This window comes from Paramisgurnus dabryanus, chromosome 8, assembly GCF_030506205.2.
Source record: "Paramisgurnus dabryanus chromosome 8, PD_genome_1.1, whole genome shotgun sequence".
Taxonomy (NCBI): Eukaryota; Metazoa; Chordata; class Actinopteri; order Cypriniformes; family Cobitidae; genus Paramisgurnus; species Paramisgurnus dabryanus.
In genome coordinates, this window is record NC_133344.1 from 22,424,387 (window position 1) to 22,446,777 (window position 22,391).

Genomic DNA, 22,391 nt, shown 5'->3' on the forward strand with positions numbered 1-22,391 from the left:
CTCAAATGCCATATGAAGTGGTTGACAGCACTCAAAACGTGTTTTTTCTTATTCCCCCTGATGTTTCCTTAGTATCAGTACCACCCACCTATATAAGTAAAAGTTCATATCCTGTTTTTATAACCAAGAAGTTAACAGGTTTTAGCATTTTGATAAATTGAGACTTGGGTTGCTCCTCTGGTTCGAAGAAGAGAGGTGACTGGGTTGAAAATAGGGGGTGGGACTGACCCCTGTTGGATAATGATTTCTAGGATATGACCCCATTAATGCAAAGGGAATAGAGGACACTGACACTAATTACTGGTAATGTGAAATGGTTTCTGTGCTCATAGCCAGTCTGACAAAAACCCCATTCACACAGACCTTTGGTCCCAGAAAATACCCGTAAAATTGCCAGACAAGCGTCTGTGTGAACACAAACATGTCCCGTATATCTTCTGGGATCATTGCCAGAAAGAGGACCTAGTCAGATACATGGAAAACCCTCTGTGTGAACAAGAAGCCGAAACAATGCCGTAATGGGCGTGTCGTAGTGAGGATGCAAGCGTCATCACAACAAAACTTATGGATCAGCTCCTTAAAACGAGAGATAACATGCATATAAACATTCACCACGAGAAATGTTGCAAACTAGATTGAAGCAGTTATCAGGAAATGATAAATGAGACGCATAAACAATGACGCACGTGCCGTAGTGAGGAAGCGCATGTCATGGCAACATGAAGTTGGTTCAACTCTTTAAAATTAGGGATTTACAACATTCACGAGGAGAAATGTTAGCAAATTGGACTGAAGCAGTTATCAGGTAAGTTAGCTCGTCACTTACTGCATTGAAACGGAGATCATTCAGCAGCATAAAAGAATATCCCGTCACTTGCTTATTTGAGCTATAATAAACGAAAATACCCGCGCATCATCCCAACAAGATATATCATTCAGCTCCTCAAAATGCGGGTTTTAAATGCATATAAACAATCACGATGAGAAATGTCTGAAAACTGTATTAAAGCAGAGATCAGGGAGATTGTCCAATATACACTCAGAAGCTGAGATCATTTATCAGCATAGAACTGTGCATGGATTAAAGTTTTCCGTCGCTAGACGGATTTCCGTCAATTGCAAAATTATTAAATTCATTTTTCATAAAGACGACGTGTATTCACCTTTTTTTAAGTTGGATGTGATCAAAGCCTGGAGTGGAGCCAAATCACGTTCCTCTCTCCACTCTAAGCGGTCTGTAATCATACGCACCGGATCCACTCCGGGTTTTCTGACTGTATCACGTTAAGCTGAGGTAAAACTTTTTTCAGCTATGGACAAATTTGTAATGCAGAAAGGCTCCGATGTTTTGGCGGTTGATAAAGGTGTAAAAGACCAATGGAGATTGACTTGGCTTAGCGAAATGATGAAGATTGGCAAGCCTTTCATTTCGTGGGATAAGAAAATCAAACCGCCAGGTAATTTACGTGTCTTTGCGATTAGGGTTCCTGTATTTTGGGGGTAAATGATTTCTCACGTACGTGATTACCCGCGTCCCGTTTTTGACTGCTATGCTCATCAGGCCAGTTGCTGATACAACGGTTCTCTTTCAAACATTCGCTCGGTATCTCACTATGGGAACGCCTCTGGCGTGACAGATCATGGAAGCACCAATCACACCACGTCTGTCGGTTGACAGACCAATCACGGCAGTGATGCTGGAGTCCCGCCTCCCCACCTTAAATATCACTGCCTTTGGTACCTTACTTCATTCTCGATCTCTTCCCCGTGAAGATCTTTTTTTTGGGAGCTATCCGTCAGCAGGCACTGTAGGAAATAGCTGTTTAACGGTTCTAGGACGAGCTGTCAAGGTACGTCGTTGAGCGCAGCTGTTTTTTCTTACGGGCGATTTTTCACTGTCACGGTGAATTCTGCTGCGGTATTGGACATCGATTGTACTAAGTAACACGTTGTGGTGAACTTAGAATGGCTAGTACTTCAAAGGCTAGTTCTTCGGACGACGGGGCAAAAGCGGCGACCCCGCGTCCATGTGCGTGTGGATCGATGATCTCGGCCAGAGATTCTCACCCCTTATGCATCGTCTGCTTGGGGGTGAAACACGCGCAAGCGGCCCACGCTAACCCGGAATGCTGCCCGCACTGCTCTCGCTTCCCGTCAAGGGTGCTAGAGAGAAGGGTGCGAGTAGCGGCCGCTAACAAAGGAGACCCCTGTCTTTCCCAGTCAGTCACGGGAGAGACTAAGAAGCCCCCGGAGTCAGACAACTGGGGCGACATGATGGATGAACTCTCCTCTGACCTACCTCCCCTTTTTGGGTCTCTGCCAGACGATGGAGAAGAGGAGGACGATTACGACGACGAAACGATCGCTCGCTTGTTAGAGGAGGGTGAAGAGGATGAGGATGATGCCATCCTCCCACCGAATCCTTCCCGACCGGACAGCGCGTTAAGCGAAGGGTCCCCCCCCCCGGCCCAAGCGGAGTTCGACCTGCTCGAAGTATGTCGAAGAGCGGCGGAGAAACTTAGTATTGACTGGCCGTCTCAACAGACAGAGCAGGGAGCAGAAAGGGACCTTTATGACGGGAAAAGGCTACCGTCGCGAGCCCCGGCGGCGAAGCAACTTATTCCAGCGGTCCCGGCATGCATCTCGGAAATGAAACGATTCTGGGATAAACCATTCTCACACAGGGTCCCTGTTAAAGGGTTTTCGAGGTTGGATGTCGGGAATATGGAGGAGTTAGGATTATCAAACCCCCCTCCCGTGGAGCCGTCGGTGGCGAATCATTTGAATCCCAGCCGCAGAGCGGCTCTGTCCTCGGCTTCAACCTCTCTACCGGGTCGTACTGAGCGCCTAACAGCCTCAGTTTTTCAGAAGATCTACCGTTCCTCAGCCCTGGCGGTGCGGGCTCTTAATGCCACTTCTCTTATCACTGCTTATCAGGCAGAACTCATGGAGGAGTTAGGAAAGCAGATGGACGCCGGCGCTGTTAACCCAGGTCTCTGGGAGGAGGTGTGTGTTATTTCAGATCTTAATCTGAGAACGTCTCGGGGCGCAGTCCAGAGCTGTGGCCGTAGCATGGGCCTGGCGGTGGCAGGGGAGCGAGCTCTTTGGCTGGGACTGTCGGGACTGTCAGATAGAGAAAAACTGGACTTCCTGGACGCCCCGGTTGAGCCCAAAGCCCTCTTCGGAGCTTCGGTCGCGGCTATGAGGCAGCGGTGTGACTTAAAGAAACAGGAGGGGGAAGCTTTTCAAACATGCCTTCCCCGGAGGCATACCGCTAGGGCCCCTCCGCCGGCTAGACCCAGTTTTGATGTCCCTCACCGGGGTGGCCAGGTAGCATTTAGAGGTCACAGCCATAGACCTGCACAGCCTCAACAGGCAGAACCGCAGTCAAAGCCCGCTCCGCCGAGGGGAAAACCGTCTTATGCAGCGGCTGCGGCTAGACACCGGCCGGCTAACCCTCAGGGCGGCAAGAAACGACGGGCAACCTAACATTTCCCGCACAGGACGACGGGATGAACGGCAGCACTCACGGAGTCTCTGTCACGTTCCTCCCCTCAGAAAGGTTATTTTCTCCCCCTCCCACCAAGAGAAGGTGTGGGAATCGGGAATGGTTCAACGAAACAGGTTTGTGTTCAACCAGGTCAAGCGCGAGTTCGGCACCAGTTCCCCCAGTGCCCCGCTTAAGAAATTCCCTTCCTCCACCCACGGGGTTGAAACGGAGGACAGAGGACAGTTTGCACAAACACAAGTGTGGTGTGAGTTTAATAAAATCAGTCCCTGTGCATCCAGGCAATGCGCCGAGGGCACAGCAATGTTCAAATATAAAAATAAAAAGTCATATAAAAATAAAGACACAAATGACAATGAATCTGTCTGTTTCGGAGCTGCAATCCCCAGCTCTCCCACTAGAGGGCGCCACCGCGCCACTGGTGAACGGGAGTTTCAGCGGCCCCCTTGCTGTTCAGTCGGCGAATTGGCGCGCATGCGCAGTACACCCCTGGGTTTTGTCCACGATAAAAAGGGGTTACCGGCTGCAATTTGCTGTAAAACCACCACGTTTCAGCAAAATTCTAATGTCAACAGCAGAAGGGGCCTCGGCTCAGGTTTTAGAAGAGGAAATAAACTCTTTATTGAGCAAAAGAGCCATTCGGGTGGTACCACCGGAGCACAGCCATCAGGGGTTTTACTCCCGGTATTTTCTCATCCCGAAACGAGGGGGGGGTCTCCGTCCCATCTTAGATTTGCGGAGCCTCAACAAACACCTCAGGACGTACAAGTTCAAAATGCTCACACTCAAAACACTGTGTCAATTTATTCGTCCAAACGACTGGTGTACATCAGTAGATCTGAAGGACGCTTACTTTCACATAAGCATTTACCCAGCGCACAGAAAATTTCTCAGGTTTGCCTATCAAGGCACAGCCTACGAGTTTTTGACGGTTCCATTCGGGCTCTCTTTAGCACCGAGGGTGTTCAGCAAATGTGTCGAGGCAGCGCTCACGCCGTTAAGAGTAGCGGGTCTCAGAGTGACAGCTTATTTAGACGATTTGCTCCTTTGTGCCCCGTCACGAGTACAGGCGGAGAGGGATACGGAAAAGCTCGTGTCTCATTTAGTGAATTTAGGCTTCAACATAAACGAGGCAAAGAGCTGCTTAGTACCCACACAAGAGATAATTTACTTAGGGCTCAGACTGAACTCAGCCCGGTATCTGGCTTTTCTATCGGAGGAACGAATCAAATCGATTCGCGGTTGCCTTGCCCTATTTCAGAAGGGGAACAAGGTGTCATTCAGACTGTGTTTACGCCTCCTGGGGCTTATGGCCTCTACGATATCAGTCGTTCCGCTGGGATTGCTGCGAATGAGGGAGTTTCAGCACTGGATAGCGGCGCAGCGCTTGTGCCCGAAACGTCACCTCAACCGCAGGGTGGTAGTGTCGTCACAGTGCATGGATGCCCTCCGTTACTGGAGACAACGCTCTTTTCTCGAGTCGGGAACCCCGTTAGGGACGGTCTCACAGAGGAAAGTGGTGACGACGGACGCATCTCTGTGGGGTTGGGGTGCAGTGTACGAGGGCAGAGCAATAAATGGAAAATGGCCCGACACGCTCCAGAGCGCGCACATCAACTTTCTGGAACTATTAACAGTTTACCTTGCACTAAAACATTTTGTGCGGTTCCTAAGAAACCACCACGTTCTGATCAGATCGGACAACACAACGGCGGTGGCATACATAAATCGCCAGGGGGGCACTCGGTCTCCTCAGCTTCATTATCTAGCACAGAAGCTGATCGTTTGGGGGACGAAGCATTTTCGTTCACTACGGGCGACACATGTCCCAGGGATATTGAATGCGGGGGCGGACCTTCTGTCCAGAGGGAATCCCCTGTACGGGGAATGGACTCTCCACCCGGAGGTGGTGAGTCAGCTGTGGCTGAGGTTCGGCCGAGCTGCCGTAGATCTCTTCGCCTCGCACGAAAACACTCATTGCCCTCTATACTTCTCTCTAGCAAGAGAAGGTGCACCTATGGGTGTGGATGCTCTAGCACACCCGTGGCCAAAAGCTCTGTTGTACGCGTTCCCCCCACTGAGCCTGATTGTGCCAACTCTAAGAAGGATAAGAGAGCACGGACATTCGGTAATTCTGATCGCTCCACGCTGGCCAGGCAGGATCTGGCTGGCGGAGATAATGCAGTTGCTATGCGACCAGCCGTGGCCTCTCCCGCTGCGCAGGGACCTTCTGTCACAAGCGCGAGGAGAGATTTTCCATCCTGCCCCAGACAAAATAGCTCTTTGGGCTTGGCACGTGAAAGGTTAAACTTAAGTGCCACCGGATTGTCGCCGGCGGTTATTGAGACGATTCAGAGCGCACGGGCGGCGTCAACGCGCTCTGTGTATGATAAGAAATGGAACGTTTTTGAGCGCTGGTGCGCTCTCAGGAATACGGTTCCTTTTATTTGCTCGTTGGCAGAAGTGTTGTGTTTCCTGCAAGATCTTTTAGACAAGGGCAGATCTTTTTCTACGATAAAGGTATACCTAGCCGCAATTTCGGCGTGTCATGTGGGTTTCGACCGGAATACGGTTGGTCAGCACCCGTTAATAAGCAGGTTTATGAGAGGTGCAAGGCGTTTGAAAAGGGTTGTGAAGCCCTTGATTCCGCCGTGGGACCTATCCGTGGTTCTGAATGCATTATCTCAGCCCCCTTTCGAGCCTTTAGAGGATATTGATTTAAAGTTCCTTTCGCTAAAGGTGACTTTATTGTTGGCTCTCTCAACGGCAAAGCGTGTTAGTGAACTTCATGCTTTGTCTGTTCATAGCTCTTGTATGGTGTTTGCTAAAGATCTCTCTAGAGTGACTTTTAAAACAAATCCAGCGTTTATACCTAAAGTGAGCGAGTCAGCTCTCGCGTGTAAACAAGTGGATTTAATGGCTTTTCACCCGCCGCCTTTTTCCTCACCAGAAGAAGAGCGACTTCATTGCTTGTGCCCAGTTCGTGCATTAAGTTGCTATGTGAACAGAACTAGGGCGATAAGGAAGAATAATCAGTTATTTGTTTCATGGGCTGACACTCACAAAGGGAAACCTATTTCTCGTCAGCGCTTGTCTCACTGGGTGGTAGAAGCTATTATATTAAGTTATAATAGCAGAGGTCTTACTCCCCCAGCGGGGTTGAGAGCTCATTCTACCAGAGGTATGGCCACTTCTTGGGCACTTTTTAAAGGTGTCTCAGTTCAGGACATATGTGCGGCAGCAAGTTGGGCTTCGCCTCACACGTTTGTTCGATTTTATAGACTAGACGTCACAGAGCCATCGCTGGCTCATTCTGTCTTAAGTGTGTAAAATTTGGCCATAATATGAGTATGCTATTAGGAAGGTAGCTGCTCAAATGACTTTAAGTTAAGTTGCATAATCACGGGTTGGTTGACAAGCCTGCTTCGGACAGCATATCTGCAATACGGGAGTTGTCTATATCCCATAGTGAGATACCGAGCGAATGTTTGAAAGAGAACGTTAGGTTACTTACGTAACCCCGGTTCTCTGATAACATGAGTGAGGTATCTCACCACACCACCCTCCTTGCAGTAGCTACACGGAGAAGAGATATGCTGAGAATGAAGTAAGGTACCAAAGGCAGTGATATTTAAGGTGGGGAGGCGGGACTCCAGCATCACTGCCGTGATTGGTCTGTCAACCGACAGACGTGGTGTGATTGGTGCTTCCATGATCTGTCACGCCAGAGGCGTTCCCATAGTGAGATACCTCACTCATGTTATCAGAGAACCGGGGTTACGTAAGTAACCTAACGGTTTATTAAACTCGTGGGTAAACTTTATGTGGCGCCACAAGAACCAGGAGGCAGATGACATCCATATCCCGTGAGAGCGATTTCAGGAATCATAAGAGGAGACTGCTTCTGATGTTCTCGCGTCACTTTGATGTCATCCACCTGTCGGTTCTTGCAGTTTCATTTGCGCGTGGTCTCAAAAAACGTAAAATTTGCACACATATTTAAGCGCCGCAGTTTATAAACAAGTGATATATTAAGCCATTCAAACACAAACAACAGTGCTAACGTTAAATGCATCCGCTGTTTGTGTGTCAGAGCTGAACACATAAGCCGCGCATTCGCTTCATTGAGCTTGTGAGTATTTTTGCCACTTTATTGGCCTTAAATACAAATAGCGTCAAAAATCCCGTCTTTGCAAGTATCCTCATATAAACACGACCATTTAGGTCTTAGGAGAAAGTAAACTGCAGAACCATTGCGCATAAAATAGCACATCAGCGCTGCCTCTACTGTAACATAATATTTTGTTGATAAAGGTACAGTGATCCTGTGCGCGAATTGTACACGAGTTTAACTCGAGTTACTCGTTCAGGGTTTATATTTATAACGTTACTGTATAGCTGTGACTGTAAACTGTTGTGTGAACAGAACAGACCCTGGATTATTCGTTTATGTGTACTGAATAATATGATATTAAAAAGTTGTATTTCTTCACATTAGTAAATGCATTATGAACAAATAATTTGAAATATAGAGTATATAAGCATTAATGAATTCTTGTTTATGTCATTACATTAATTGATGGTTGTTCATGGTGCATTCACTAATGTTAACAGTTTCAACTCTGATTTAAAACATTATTAGTAAATGCTAAAATAAATACATTTACAATTAATAAATAATTAATAAAAGATTCATTAAAGGTGTTGATATTCATGTTATCTTTTTATATAGTCAGTTATTTAGCTGTTTTGCCTTCATCTCTTAAATGCCATGCAAACTACAGCAACCTATATATGCCACAGGAGACTTTAATATGGAATTAATGGCAAAAAAATCTCCCCTTAAAATGCTATTGGTCTCGCCTACATAGAGTGTTAGTTAAAGGAATATGACTTGGCCTGAAAAAAATTTCAGTCAGAAGAATTTTTTTCACTTTAATCCATGACTGTGCGTTCACGCGCTCCTTTATAGTCTTATCATAAACAAAAATGCACGCAAGTGGTTTCTGGAGAGAGAAATAATAAATCATTTGCAAACTTCAGACGCTGCGTAGAAGAGAGGGCGGGACTTTTAACAGGTCACTTGTCTTTCCGGGACCATCAGATGCCGGCTAATCATGGCAGTTTGAATGAACAAAAAATCGAAGGATTCCCGAAAAATCCAGGATGCATTTTCCGTGTATTTTCCCAGAATGTCTGTGTGAAAAGGGCTATAAACACATTAATGTTAGCATTGGCGGTTCTCTTAAGAGATCACACACTTAAGCCTATTGCTTTCCTTTATACTCATTGCTAGTGTTTGCAAAGTCAAGCATCATAATTGCTTTTGCCCATACTGTCGGCTAAAGCGGCAACAACTAATCAATAAAAATTTGATAATGAGATAAGTTGTCAACAAATTTTAGCATCGATTAGTTGGTCTGTGACGTCACATGCTCCCGCACCACCGTCGGACAAGCGCGAGATGTGCACTTAAAATTAAAGTCACATTTTCTTCATACAACACGAGCACACCAAAGCATTTACGCCAGCGGCCGGCATATGTTTTCAATAGTTTCCAATGGAAGCGTGGCGCTTTTCAAAAACTTTTGGTGAAAAACCCAGCTCATAATTACACACAGTACATACAAACACAAACTTTTATTTTGCATGCTACTAATTGTAATTAATCGTTTAATTCAAGTGACTCAAGATGACTTGGTTATTTAAAATAAGACCAACAACTAAAAATCAAGATGGTTTATAGTGAGAAATTTTGTTATATTTTATAACAATTATACATCTTTCTAATTATTTCAAGCTCTAGAATATTTTACACTTGGGAACAGGAGTTGGCCTTAAAATGTTCTTTGCCTTGAAGTCAAAAACTTTGAGCTCCACTCCCTTAAATCTTGCTGTTTGTTGAGGACAGATGTGCTAAGCACTTCACCTGGTGGTATAAATGATCCATAGGCCTCTTTTAACTTACAGAGATGGTTTGTTAGGGAGTGGTTGTTAAGTAGTTCCTTACTCTCTTCAATTTAAAAATCCATTTCATAATGTAAGTTACTGGATAGACATACTCTTTTGCATTAATTTGTGAATAGACTTTCTTCTCTGTAGTTAGAGGTTTTGCTGTGTGGATTTCTGCACAGTATTCCCAGATAGACAGAACAGCTATTAAACAACCTCTAAAACAGAGTATCACGTTTACTGCTCAGTTATTGGTAGAAAGATCAAAGGTAAACTTTAAACAGTCTTAAGGATAGAACGAATTGTAAGCCGATGGTGCACTCATAAAAATAGCCTCTGGTGAACATAAAAACAAGAGGAACATGTTTTGTTTCACAAAGAAAAACAATCTCAGATTTAAAAGGCAGTAAATGGGCTATTCAGGCTGGTAGCACGTCTCTATGCCTAATGAACAGCTTGTGTGAGATGATGGAAAGTGTGTTAATTCCTAAAGGTTTGTGTGGAATGTTGTGTCTTTGATTTTCTTTTTAATTGAACATTTGAAAACTGTAAGCTGAAGATGTTTTACTGCATCCCTATCTGCTGTTACAGCAACAGACTGAGATTTTGGTGACATGCGTAACAATGGCAGTGTTCTGCATGCCTCTTGGTCAAATGTCTGTTTTTAAGGATGAACAGGTATAGGGGTTGAAGCTGATGCGAGAGTGGGCTATCTTCTGACATTTTATGTAATCCCTTACAGCTTGCGGTTTCTTGCACACTGAGATTTGGCTAGCAGCGAGAATTGGCTTTTTCACATATGCAAGCTGTCATGTTGGATCGAGCGTTGACGCGGTACTCTGCAGTGAAGGGCCTTGATAGTGAAATAGAAGCTGATTGGTTTAAGTTGACAGTCGGCCTCAGGGAAGCGGCCTTTACTTGACGACAGGATCTCTATACAGATGCTTTGACCCTTCCACTGGGTTTGAGATTGAGATCGCGCATGAGCTGACACATAGACACTTCAGCTTAGGTCACGCTTGAGTGTTTGCTCCTCGGTTCAGCTGCTTGTGTTCAGAAATGTGCTGTTTGTTTCGAAATATTCCCGGTTAAGGTGTGTGACAACATTGAGAGCGAGAATGATGAATTCAATTTTGCATGTGCGCGATGCGACCGAGCTGATGCGCCCAGGCTGTACCTGTGTGGCGGTCATGCCCACGCACAGGTTTGGCTCTGAGCAAGCACGGTAACTGTCACAAATACTTACAGGCATTTGTCGTCTTGTCCCGTTCAACGGGATTTGAACTTTTCACTTGTCAATTCAAAACAGGTTGGCATTAAAACCGTAAGGGCAGCGGGTGAAAAATGATGGATGCTTCCTTGGCATTTTTATGGCAAAGCTGATGCCTGTTGTCTTGTGGCTTTTTTCTTCCGCCCCTTTGGAACAGACGAGTGGGCATGGACAGGCAAGTTTGACAGCACTACATGCTTAGGGGGTGTCATCTGTAGGGGAGCTTTGCATATCAACCAGAACCGGCCCAAACTCCTGCCAGTGTTAATCTAATTATTTCTGTCTGTTTTGGTAGGGTGGGCACACGCTGCCCTTCTACCAGAACTGTTAGGTCATTTGATAAGCTTTGTGTGTGTTTGACCAAAACTGGACACATTACTCGCTATAAAACGCACAAGACCCTCAGTAAGAAAGTAAGTATATGTGAACATTTTTGTTTCTTTCCCCCAAATGCAGGTTGAACTTAAGATGAAATATAATGACCAGCATGCCAAATCAAGAGGGCTTCTGCCTGGTGGTCGCTGGTATGAGATTCAAGCATTTCGGGCACTAAACCAAGCACTTGGAAGGTACAAGTTCCTTAGAGAAAGCCACAGGATGTTCTGTGGAAAGTTTTTTTAAACTTTAAATTAAAAAAAATGCAAGTAATGCGTTGTGTTTCCTGTTCTGTTCTGCATAGGTGTATACGCCATAGAAATGATTGGGGGGCTCTGATTCTGGTAGACGACCGATTCAGGACAAACCCAAACAAATACATCACTGGTAATTGACAACTGGCGTAGAATCTCTCACCCTAATGTAGTTCCTCAAATGTATCACTAGGTGGAGATGGTGACCTACCGCAGGGGTTAGACTGTGTTATACAAATGTTAGACTGTGGGCTGCGGCCAGAGAATGTGTACATAAGGGCTTGTCTTTTTTACATGTAACAGCAATGGGTTGAAAACATTCATTACTTGAAAAACTATACGCATAGACTGTGCTGTGGTGGAGTGTTATGAAAATAGTGGCTATGTGGAGTGGTTACATGTTTGTAAGCGCTGCGTCCTCTCTTCTCAGGGCTGTCAAAGTGGGTGCGTCAGCTAGTGAAGCACCATGACACCTTCTCTGGCGCCATGCAGTCCTTGGAGTCCTTCTCTCATGACCAGCAGGGGGCAGTAGAGACCTTTGATGAGACCCAATCTCAGGCTGCCCCTCCGTACCCCATGCCCTCGCTGATCAGATCCACTGCTACCTCACCCCCTCCTGAGATAATCAGCCCCCATAAGCTTTCTAGCCTTCAGCCACCACAACCGACCATGCACACTGAGGTTCAGGCTCCCAACCTGGACAGCAGGTCTTTTGAAGCAGGTATACTATTATTAATTAGTTTATTTATTTAATCATTGTGTCAAGCCTTGTGTGTTTGATAACTAAAAATTTTAAAGTGTACATGGTGTTTCTAATTGTGACCATGGATGACATCTGTGCTGCACACCTAAAGTTCATGCCGTTGATATCTCAACCATAAGTCAAACCATCTGGTAAGGGCATGTGTGTGAGTTATGTACATGTATGTGTGTATTTGCTCTTCACTCTTCATTGCTCCCGTCAGACTCTATGGCCCCCGACTGACTGAACAGCATTGGGATGAGCAGATGTCTGACTGTTGCTTTTAATGAAATCACTTTGACCTTTGTTTGTGGTAGATTGAGCGTGAGCATTTGCGCACACTTGAGAACAAATCAGAGACTCCTCGTGTAAACACGCAAGCCGTAGTGCAGACTCGCAACCAAAACCTACACAATAGTGTGTCCCATGGCCTCTCCACTTATTCAAAGCCGGCTTTGTGTTGAATTCTGTGGGACAATGCCCGACTGTATTGTTTTAGACCGAGATTCTGGTTTTTGAAGCACTTATTTGAGCCGGTATACACACCCATGGGTTTTATGTATTTTGTGATGTCTTTGTGTTTGTCTGTTTGAACAGGTGACCAAAACAATATACAGCATCCATCCGAACCAATCGCATCATCAGATAGGGAACGCAATGTTCAAAGAACAATACAGTCTACGAGCCGTCTCTTCTCCTCAACTCCGGTCAGCAGCCAATTCAGGACCCCTATCTTTCAATCTCAGCGATCAGAGAAGATGCTTTCTCAGGATGCAAATTCAGTGGACAAAAAACAGGAAGTTGTGCTTCCTGTGGAACCAAAGCCTCAAACTAATAATACTCCTGTATTGAATAAAAGTTCGGTTGACCCTCTACATGAGCAACTACAACCCAATAAGCAGGACACGAGTGGAAATGATCTTGAAGACACGGAGGAAGATGAACCGAGCATCTTCTACAGCCCTGAGCTGTTTGAAGCCGATGAGGAAGAGGAGACGGCTATAATACATGCAGTGAAACCTCCTCTGAATACACAAGTTAATGCTTGCCCGTCTATAAGCAAAGCTGAAGGGCTTTCTGAGGATCTGTTTGGCTCAGAACAGGTCAAGAGGACATTGTCTGAAGGCCTGGTGAGCAGCGCAGAGCCAGACGCTGCATTATTACAGCGTAATACAGAGCAGGCAGACAGCTCTAGTTCAGACTTTGAGAATAGGCCTGTATTACAAAAGGGCTCCAGCAGTAGCCAGGCACGTAGACTCTCCAGATCTAGGCAGAAAAGGCCCAGCATGGCAGAAACATCAGGTAAACTCACTAGCTACTTCAAATACATCCCACCAGCCAACCAACCTAACATAATCACAATTGATGACTGATCATGTTTTAGCTTTGTGCATGGTGAGGAAAGGAAAGAAGTGAATGTGTATAGTTATGATGGTGTAACATTGTGGAGTACGAATCTGTAATAAGTTGGCAAATAGATATGTACCTTAAAAGAATTATTAAAATAAGCGACACACACACACAGTATGTACTCTCTAAACCATCGGGTTGATTTTAATAAGATGGTGGGAGGGTTATTTCACTTGGCTAAAAGGTTCATTTTTACTAGAAATTACAGCCTATTAAAGTTTTATTTGTGTGAACTCTGAATGTAAACAGGGGGCAGCTGTGTAGTGCTGGGGGCCGGGAAGCCATGTTTGAATGGCCAGCAGGTCTGTAAACAGGCACAGGAAGCTTTCTTCATTTATCTCCCTTTTACTAAACACTTTGAAAACAACAGCATCTAGCTTAATACATTTCAAAGCCACATTATTAATAATGTAGGGAAATTTGTAGTCATAAAATGTTTTTATTCTGCCTCGATGATGGTAGTAATATTTTTCAAATGTAAATAAAAAGCCTTTGTATTCACATGTCGTCTTATTTTGGATTTTGATGCGCTTTAAAGGACCTCCATACTCCACTTTACTGTTGTTTATGAGATCTTTATCTAAAGGCGTTTCCCCCAGAAAATGTATTCATTACTGAATTATTACAATACACAAGTGTTAAATACTCCGTGGTAAGAATCGGATAAACTAGTTTTTGTTTTGCAAGTCTTTAATGTACATTTATTTTATTGCACGTTAGTGTAGTTTAGGGCTGCATAAACAACTAATCGTTTACAGAATAAAAGTTTTTGTTTACATCATATATGTTTGTGTATTGTGTATAATAATTATGTATATATATAAACACACAGACATGCACGTAAAATTTTAAGTAAACAATATTTGTTTATATTAAGTATTCATATTTATGTATAATATAAATATAAAAATGTATATACACGTTTAAATATTTCTTAATTATATACATGAATGTGTATGTGTATATATATATATATATATATATATATATATATATATATATATATATGTATATGTATATGTGCGTGCGTGCGTATATATGTATACATACACATGTATACATGTGTATATATATATACATACATACATACATACATACATACATACATACAAACATATATATATATATATATATATATATATACATATACATACATACATACATGCATACATACATACATATATATATATATATATATATATATATATACATACATATATATATATATATACATACATACATATATATATATATATACATACATACATACATACATACATATATATATATATATATATATACACATATATATACATATATATATATATATATATATATATATATATACATATATATACATAAATAAACAAAAACTTTTATTCTGCAAACGATTAGTTGCGATTAGTTATGTTATGCAGCCCTACTGTAGTTTTATTGTAAATGATTGTAGCGCTGTTTATTAGAAGCTATAGGATCTAGAGATCCACAAATATTTAGTCGTAATATTCAAAAGATATACCAGATGTATGAAATAAGTTTTTTTTTTAATGATTAGTAGTAATGCAAAATAAATAAATATATATAAACATTGTATTATCCAAGCTCTCTTTAAGACGACAATGAAAATGCACTGAAAAATACGTTATCCCGTCCGTTCTGTTGCAAGCAACATATTAAATGTGATGTTTGTTTGATACTGTTTATAGTTAGGCAGTGAGTCGGGGGCTCTGGCAAATTAACCACCATTAGCCTGACAAGATTTGTCTTGTTAGAGGAGCTTAAACTGTAGTGCCGTTAATGCGGGGGCTTGCAAAGAGCAGGGAAGAAAATTTTATTAAAGCTCATCCCTCTTCATCTGCCCTGTGTAGAGGCAGCCAGTTCGTTACTGTAATTGCACGGCGGCTTGAGACTGGGCCATTAGTATCAATCTGAATAAAGATGCTAAGGCGTGAGAACGTGTGTAGCTCAAGACGTCCTAATAAGCTGTCTGCATCCACGCAAGACTGCAAAACAGTTGGACCCTGCCCCAGTCAGCCATTTATTAAACTAATAAAATTAATTGAATTAGCCTAATTCAGCCCTTGTGTGGCCGGTCTGTCCGCAATTAAAGGGTTTTTGTATCAGTATGGCGCTGTAGACGAAAGCATTTTCCACCGTTTTAAGCATTGTTGCATTCAGGCATTAGAAATGGTAGAATGATTTTATTTTAATGTTCATTCTGAAAGTGGATGTCCTTGATTTAGCAGGTCAAAGTTCAAATGGTCTGGTAAGGATCAGGGAGAGGGTGCCAGTGGAGTCCCAAGCTGAGAGTCTACAGTTAGATCATGGAAAGACCAGATCAAGGCCTACAGAGTCACTGAATCAAAGCATAAAGCAGAAAATGAAAGGCCATGTCCTGGGTAAGACTTAGTTAGTCACAAAGACCTCTGGATGTCAAAACGGTTGTCATGGACAAAGTGTAGTAGTGCCCATAAAGGGGTGCAAGTGCAGTAGCAAGTCCTTGGCACAGAGTCCCTAAGTTCATGATGGGTCTCCTGTGGTTTAATCTGCAGAAAGGTTAGAGAGAGGGAGAAGAAACTGTCAAACAGACGTTTTTATGACAGCAGAGCAATCGCATCCTATGCCTGACAGCATTGAGATGCAAAAAACAGGTAGGACTATCGGTTTCTATATGCAGAGGCTCTTGGATGCAGTCATTTAGTGTTCTTTCCCTATGATCCCATGAAAATAGGTATCAAGGTTCTGAGGTCTTATTCAAGGAGGAACAGGCGACCAAAGAAGCTTAAAACAGCATCTGAGGGCAGACTTTCCCAAACACAGGTTAGGCCAAATATTTGCAATCCGCAATAGGTATTTAGTTGTTGAAAATTCCTTGAGTGACTTAACTTTTTCCTCCAGTGCGTACGCAGTCGATCTGCCTTTTGTAATGGACTTCACTGACATCCTTTTACCTGGGTAGGTGAAACAGGATTATTTTCAAAGTAAAGGACTTTTTAATCTGCTGATTTAAACTTTGGACTTACTAACATAACTAGTTCGGCGAAGTTTCTGCATCTCATTGACAGTTTTGTGTTGTCTGCGTGAAAAACATGGCCGTGTTCCTTGTAGTTCCTCACAGTACTACGCTCACCAAACAGGATGATGGCTATAAATAATGCATTTTGCCTAGGTTAAAAAATTGTTTTCTCTCCATTCCACCATCTGAAAAATATCAGGTAGATAATATATCAATATGTATGTGATGTTTCCATACCTTACAACTGTAGTTATTTTATTTTGTTAAGTAGTTTTAGCCAAACCAAACTTTTTTGTCATGTTTTCTGACAATCTGAAAATAGTAGGTCAATTTTGATACTCAATGTATGCTTTATTTCAGTTTAAATGTTAAGATCCCCAAGATAACAGTACTTCTCTTGTGCTAATCGGCAGACTCCCAGTCAATAAAACTGATATTTTTTCATTTGGTTATGGCAGGTCAAAGAAAATAGGTAAACAATTTTTTGTTTTATTTGTAATTGAGCAAAGGCAAAAAATATCCAGCATGTGCTTTTACAGCAACATATGGGACAAATTCTTCAAACTGGATCTAAAAAATCCTTATTGATCGAAGTCCTTGAGCTTTAATTAAAGCCGATCCAGACAGGTACTTAGACACGAAGAGGAAGCCACGGACAGGAACAACACTAAACATGAAGTTATGATTGGATGCTTTATTATATCTAGATTACAAATTGCAGAGGCCAATCTGGTGATGGTTTTGTCCAATGATGACGCAAATCAGTTGAATGTTCTGTCAAGTATTGATTGAGATCTTACAAGTACTTATTGGCCTGTTGTTATTAGGCTATTACAAGCTGCACCCTCGCCTATGAACATAAGTTTATTGATCCACAGAGTCTGCACCGAGATGGTAGTCATGAAGATCAGTGCCACTTTTTTGGTGCCTGGTGTGTCTGGCCTCAGTTGACTGCGTAGACTACAAAAGTTTTATCATGTCAAAACACTTTTTCTTCCGATGCACAATTGTTTGCATGACTGACTGTTTAAATACAGTGGAGGCCAAAAGTCATATCTGGGGGGGTACAATATTTGCTTTTAATGCCCCCTCTGGATAAATTAAACCATCAAAATATAAGGTGTATGGTATAAAATGGACAAAACGGTAAGCTGTTAAGCTAAACAAAATTATTTGGCATAAAGGCAAAGCTGTGTATTAATAAATCTAGGTTTTTATTGGATATACCAAAAATGCATTGAAAAACAAAAAGTGCACAGGTGATATAGCATACATTGACTACAATTTTATCTGTTATTAATATTAGTTGATCCTCTTATGTGGAATATTTTATAATCATTGTCCTAGGTTTTTGATAAACTTTATATGTGTTGTGTGTAATTTTTGCTAAGCTCCTTAAATTCTTCACAAAGCTGAGCTTTAGTTTGTACTCCAAACATACAAATTCAACATGCATACACATTTTTAACAAACTTTATGCATAATAAAATTTTAATTGATATTTAATAAAATATTTGAATTAAGATTGTCAGGTGGTCACTATTGTACATACATTACTGTGCAAAAGTCTTAAACCAGAATTAGATTTTTGCAATGTTATAGTGATCATATATATTGTTTCTCAGTCTCTTTCAAAGAATACATCCAGAAAATACAGGAAATGTGTATATAGTATTAAAAACTGTATAAAAATGTAAACTGATGTGTCAAGTTTTTAGGGTAAACTCCCCTTCCACTTGAGCAATAGCAGGAAACTGCAGGAACTCTTAAACCTAAATAAAATTAAATCCTAATTTCTTATTTAAAAGAAATTTGTCTTTTTACTTCATTCTGCTCAAAAACGCTCAAGATGTGTTTAGTGCCAAGAGAGGTCACACTAAACACCAACAATGCCCGAAAGAAGATATTTAGTCATGAAAATAATTTTTTCATTTTTTTGTACATATTTCCTGTATTTTCTGTTTGTATCTTAATTGAAAATAAATATGGATGGACATTAAAACTTCTAAAACAACAAGTCTGGTGGTGGTGGCCTAAGACTTTTACAGTACTGTATACTGTATGAATATGTTTAGATTATCTTGGATTATACTTACACTTTATTCTGTTACTGTGCATTTTAGAAAGATTGTTATAAAAAAAACTAGTCACATGTCTAAAAAAAAATACAATATCTTCATCACAGTCTACCAGCAAACCTGAACATTTACATTTATACATTAGTTGGATGTTTTTATCCCAAGCGATGTACAGTGGACGCGGGCATTACATATTTTACCATGTGCACTCCCCGTGAATGGAAACTTTGACCTTGCCGTTGTGAGTGTCACGTTTACCCATTTAGCTTCAGTAAAGCATGTCCATCTTTGTTTTAACTGCACCTGAACATGGAGTTATTTGACTATGCAAGCAAGGCACGCCTGCTTTTAACTCAAGCTGCGGTCATCTCTCGTCACCCTGCTGGTTTAGGCTCATCCTAACAAATCTTTCACCCCTCCGGTCTGACCTCTGGGCGTGTATCCGACACGCTTCCCAGAGGTGTCACCCCACCATCCACACCGCCACTATCGCACCATGTTAATCACGCCTTCTACTGGTTTCGGCTGCTGTCCGGCACAGTAATCCCTGCTGCTGGCCCAGTTTCCCCTGCTTGGCCCATTGTCTTTGCCTTTCAAAGGTGTTAGTCTCAGCCGTTACCTCTCAATGCTGTCCAAACTTTACTTCATTATGGGTCAGGACATTGAGGGCACATTAAATAATTGGCCATTATTCACAGCCTGTAGGGAGCTTCGCACGCACGGCATAGTTAGACTCTGACCTCATTATAGAGGTTAACGTTATATTTGTAATTAAGCTGGATCATTTTGTCTCATAAGAGGAAATTATTACGCTTCATAAAATATAAAATATGGCCATTTGGAGAGTTTTTATCTCAGTGATTTTTATTCAGTCATTTTTTTAACGAATGTTTAAGCTCTTATGATATAGTTTTTTTTTTCATCATCCTTCCCCGAGTGGCACCTTTATCTGTTTTTCTGTGCAAATGTGAAATAATATACACAGGGTACAGTACTGTGCATAAGTATTAGGCCTCCATCGCCAGCTTTGTTGTTTTAGCAAAGTTTTAATGTCCTTCCATATTTATTTATTTTGAAGATACAAACAGAAAATACAGAAAATATGTACGTAAAATTAAAAACAAAAAAATTTTCAGAACTAAATGTCTCTTTCAGGCATCAGTATTAAGTGTGACCTCTCTTGGCACGAAACACATCTTGAGCTTTTTTGAGGAGACTGAAATCATTCGATTACAATTTAATTTCATTTATGTTTGAGAGATCCTGCAGCTGCCTGCTTTTGCTCAAGTGGAAGGGGAGTTTACCCTAAATACTTGACACTTCAGCTTATACTTTACACTGTTTTTAATACTACATATTTCCTGTATTTTCTGGTTGTATTTTAATAAAGAGACCAAGAAATAATTATATATGATCACTATACAATTGCAAAAACAACAAATCTAATGGTAGCACTGTGCCCTAAGACTTTTGCACAGTACTGTATATAACCAGGGTGTGATTTCAGGTTGACCACTACTGTATATTTGTCCCCCAGGCCTCACATCACGCAGAAGTGGAAGCTGTTAGCCAGAAGCTGTGATAACATTGTTGGAAACGGTGGGTGGGGTGGTGTTTGTAACTGCTGTGTTTTTTGGTTTAGGTGCTTTAACTAGGAGTGGCTTGTGGACAGGTGGTTGCCTAGTCACTGAATGTTTGTCTCGATAAATCCTTATTTTATAAAGAGGGATGCGACTAGACAGGTGAGGAGTAATCTATCTATAATGTAATGGATAGCTAATCCTCATTTTGGTTAATCTGTCTGTCATGCTGCTATCTTGGCCTGGCTCGGATGCCAGTTTTTACAGCTCAGAATCAAAATAAAAACCCTTATGGGCCGGATAGACTCTGTTAGACCTGTAATCTCTAACAATACTGTAATTAGCTCATGAGGAGACAAGTGTATTAAGGAACGCATCAAGAATAAGTCTATGTCGCATGCATTTAGTAAATAAAGGCGAAATGGTTTTAAACTATTTTAAAAGCAGTTATATCCCTATACAAGTTTGAAAGTTTCATCTACAAATATGTAAAGTTTATAATTATTATTATGTTACAAAGAAAATGGCATCATCTTAAATTGTTATTGGTACTATACAGTATGTACTGTAGATTTACTTTTATTATAGAGATTGTTAAATGGTGCAGGTGCACATTTTACAAGATAATTATAAGTGTTTATTTCAACACAATGCAAACATAGTGATGGAGTCTATAGGGGCTGTCGGACTATTCGGATCATCCTATATCTTAAACATCCTCTGAGTCTGTCTGAAGGCACAGCTGTCAAATCTTGGCTTGGGTTATAGTTTTGGAGCTCCTTGAACAATAAATCCGGATTTCTTTCAGAGGTTTATTAAGAATTAGACACTTAATCTGACTTAACAATTTGATAAGTAGACTGATCTGGGTATAGACATTCTTTATTATGGTTCATCCTCTGTTGTTTCCGTAAAGCCTTTAATACATTTTTGTCGTAGGTAATCTCTTTATATCAAAAAGTAGTGGTTCCCAAACATTTTCGGCGTGCGGACCCTGCTTGTGTGCCCCCCAAAGAAAATTTTAGACATAAGCATTCTAAAACATAAAATTTAAATTTAACAAAAAAAATTAAATTATGCAATGTAGTGCTGTTCAGGGGGGCGTCATGCACCAATTTTTTTAAGGGGGCACAGTGTGCACAACTCACAGAAATTTGTGCATACACAGACATCAAACGAATTATATTATAGAGCTTTCAGTCTTTTCCATGGCACTTACATTTCTATCAATCTGAACACCCCTACCTTCATGCAAAAACATCCAAAATAAAAGTGTTGACTAACTTTCATATCAAAATACAATTTAATCGGAATAATGACATATTGGTATCATATTTACATCTGAAACGGCATGTTCTATTTAAGTTTTAATAAATTACTTGTTTAATTGTGTCATTAATGCATTTTGCACAACAACTGCATTATCCTATCAAATTAATGTAATTTTAAATCCATAAAGTATATAAACAACGAAAATGACATTATCTATAGCCACGTGATTGATTTTAATGTTCAATAATGATTTATTGCATCAAATTTTCCCTCATATGTAAGCATGTGTGATTCCGCGCCCCCTTGAACTCTGGCGAACTTTGTCGTTTAACCAAGATGATGAATATAGAAATCTGCTAATATGACGTCAAGACTGTCACATTTTAAACCATACATTTTCTACACAGAGGAGGTTAACTGCACATTACTGTACTGGAGTGTGAAATGTTGTGAGCGTTTCTTACATGTTTAAATTCCTCAGATAGCAAAATGCAGCAGCAACAGGAAAGAGCCCGTGAGCGCGCTCAGACGCTTGTGACGTCTGTGACTGCACTGTCTGCAGCGCCTGCTTCCAAAAAAATTATGTAACACGATCAAAACGGTGAAAATCTCAGAAAAAGTGACAAGAATGCAGCACAGAATTGATAATATTGTGCGTATTAAACAAATTAAAAGACAAATAACAGATTAATGGACGTTTCTTTGATTTTGAGGTTGCATGCAAAATCCATTTGACTCCAAAAAAACAAGGGGGCACGTGCCCCCTCAGTTTGAATGGGCATGACGCCTTTGGAGCTGTTGGTTAGTAGCCTTATTTTTCTGAAGTTTAATTACACAGTTTGAGAACCACCGTCATAGAGGACAGTTGTCAGTTTGTACCTGGTGTAGTTGCTCAGAAGTACTTTTATGTGATTTTGTGTCTATTTATTGCAGT

General features: G+C 41.5%; 1 protein-coding gene across 2 annotated transcripts in view; it reads left to right on the forward strand.

Moving 5' to 3' along the window:
• Positions 1–14,012, forward strand: part of brip1 (BRCA1 interacting helicase 1) — a 38,782-nt gene extending 24,770 nt beyond the window's left edge. For both annotated transcript variants that reach the window (XM_065281014.1, XM_065281015.1), the window contains exons 17-20: positions 11,187–11,299; positions 11,410–11,492; positions 11,790–12,080; positions 12,699–14,012. In XM_065281014.1, coding sequence (XP_065137086.1) covers positions 11,187–11,299; positions 11,410–11,492; positions 11,790–12,080; positions 12,699–13,474 — 1,263 coding nt within the window. In that variant the 3' untranslated portion in view covers positions 13,475–14,012. The remainder of the gene's footprint in view (positions 1–11,186; positions 11,300–11,409; positions 11,493–11,789; positions 12,081–12,698) is intronic.
• Positions 14,013–22,391: the final 8,379 nt, after the last annotated feature.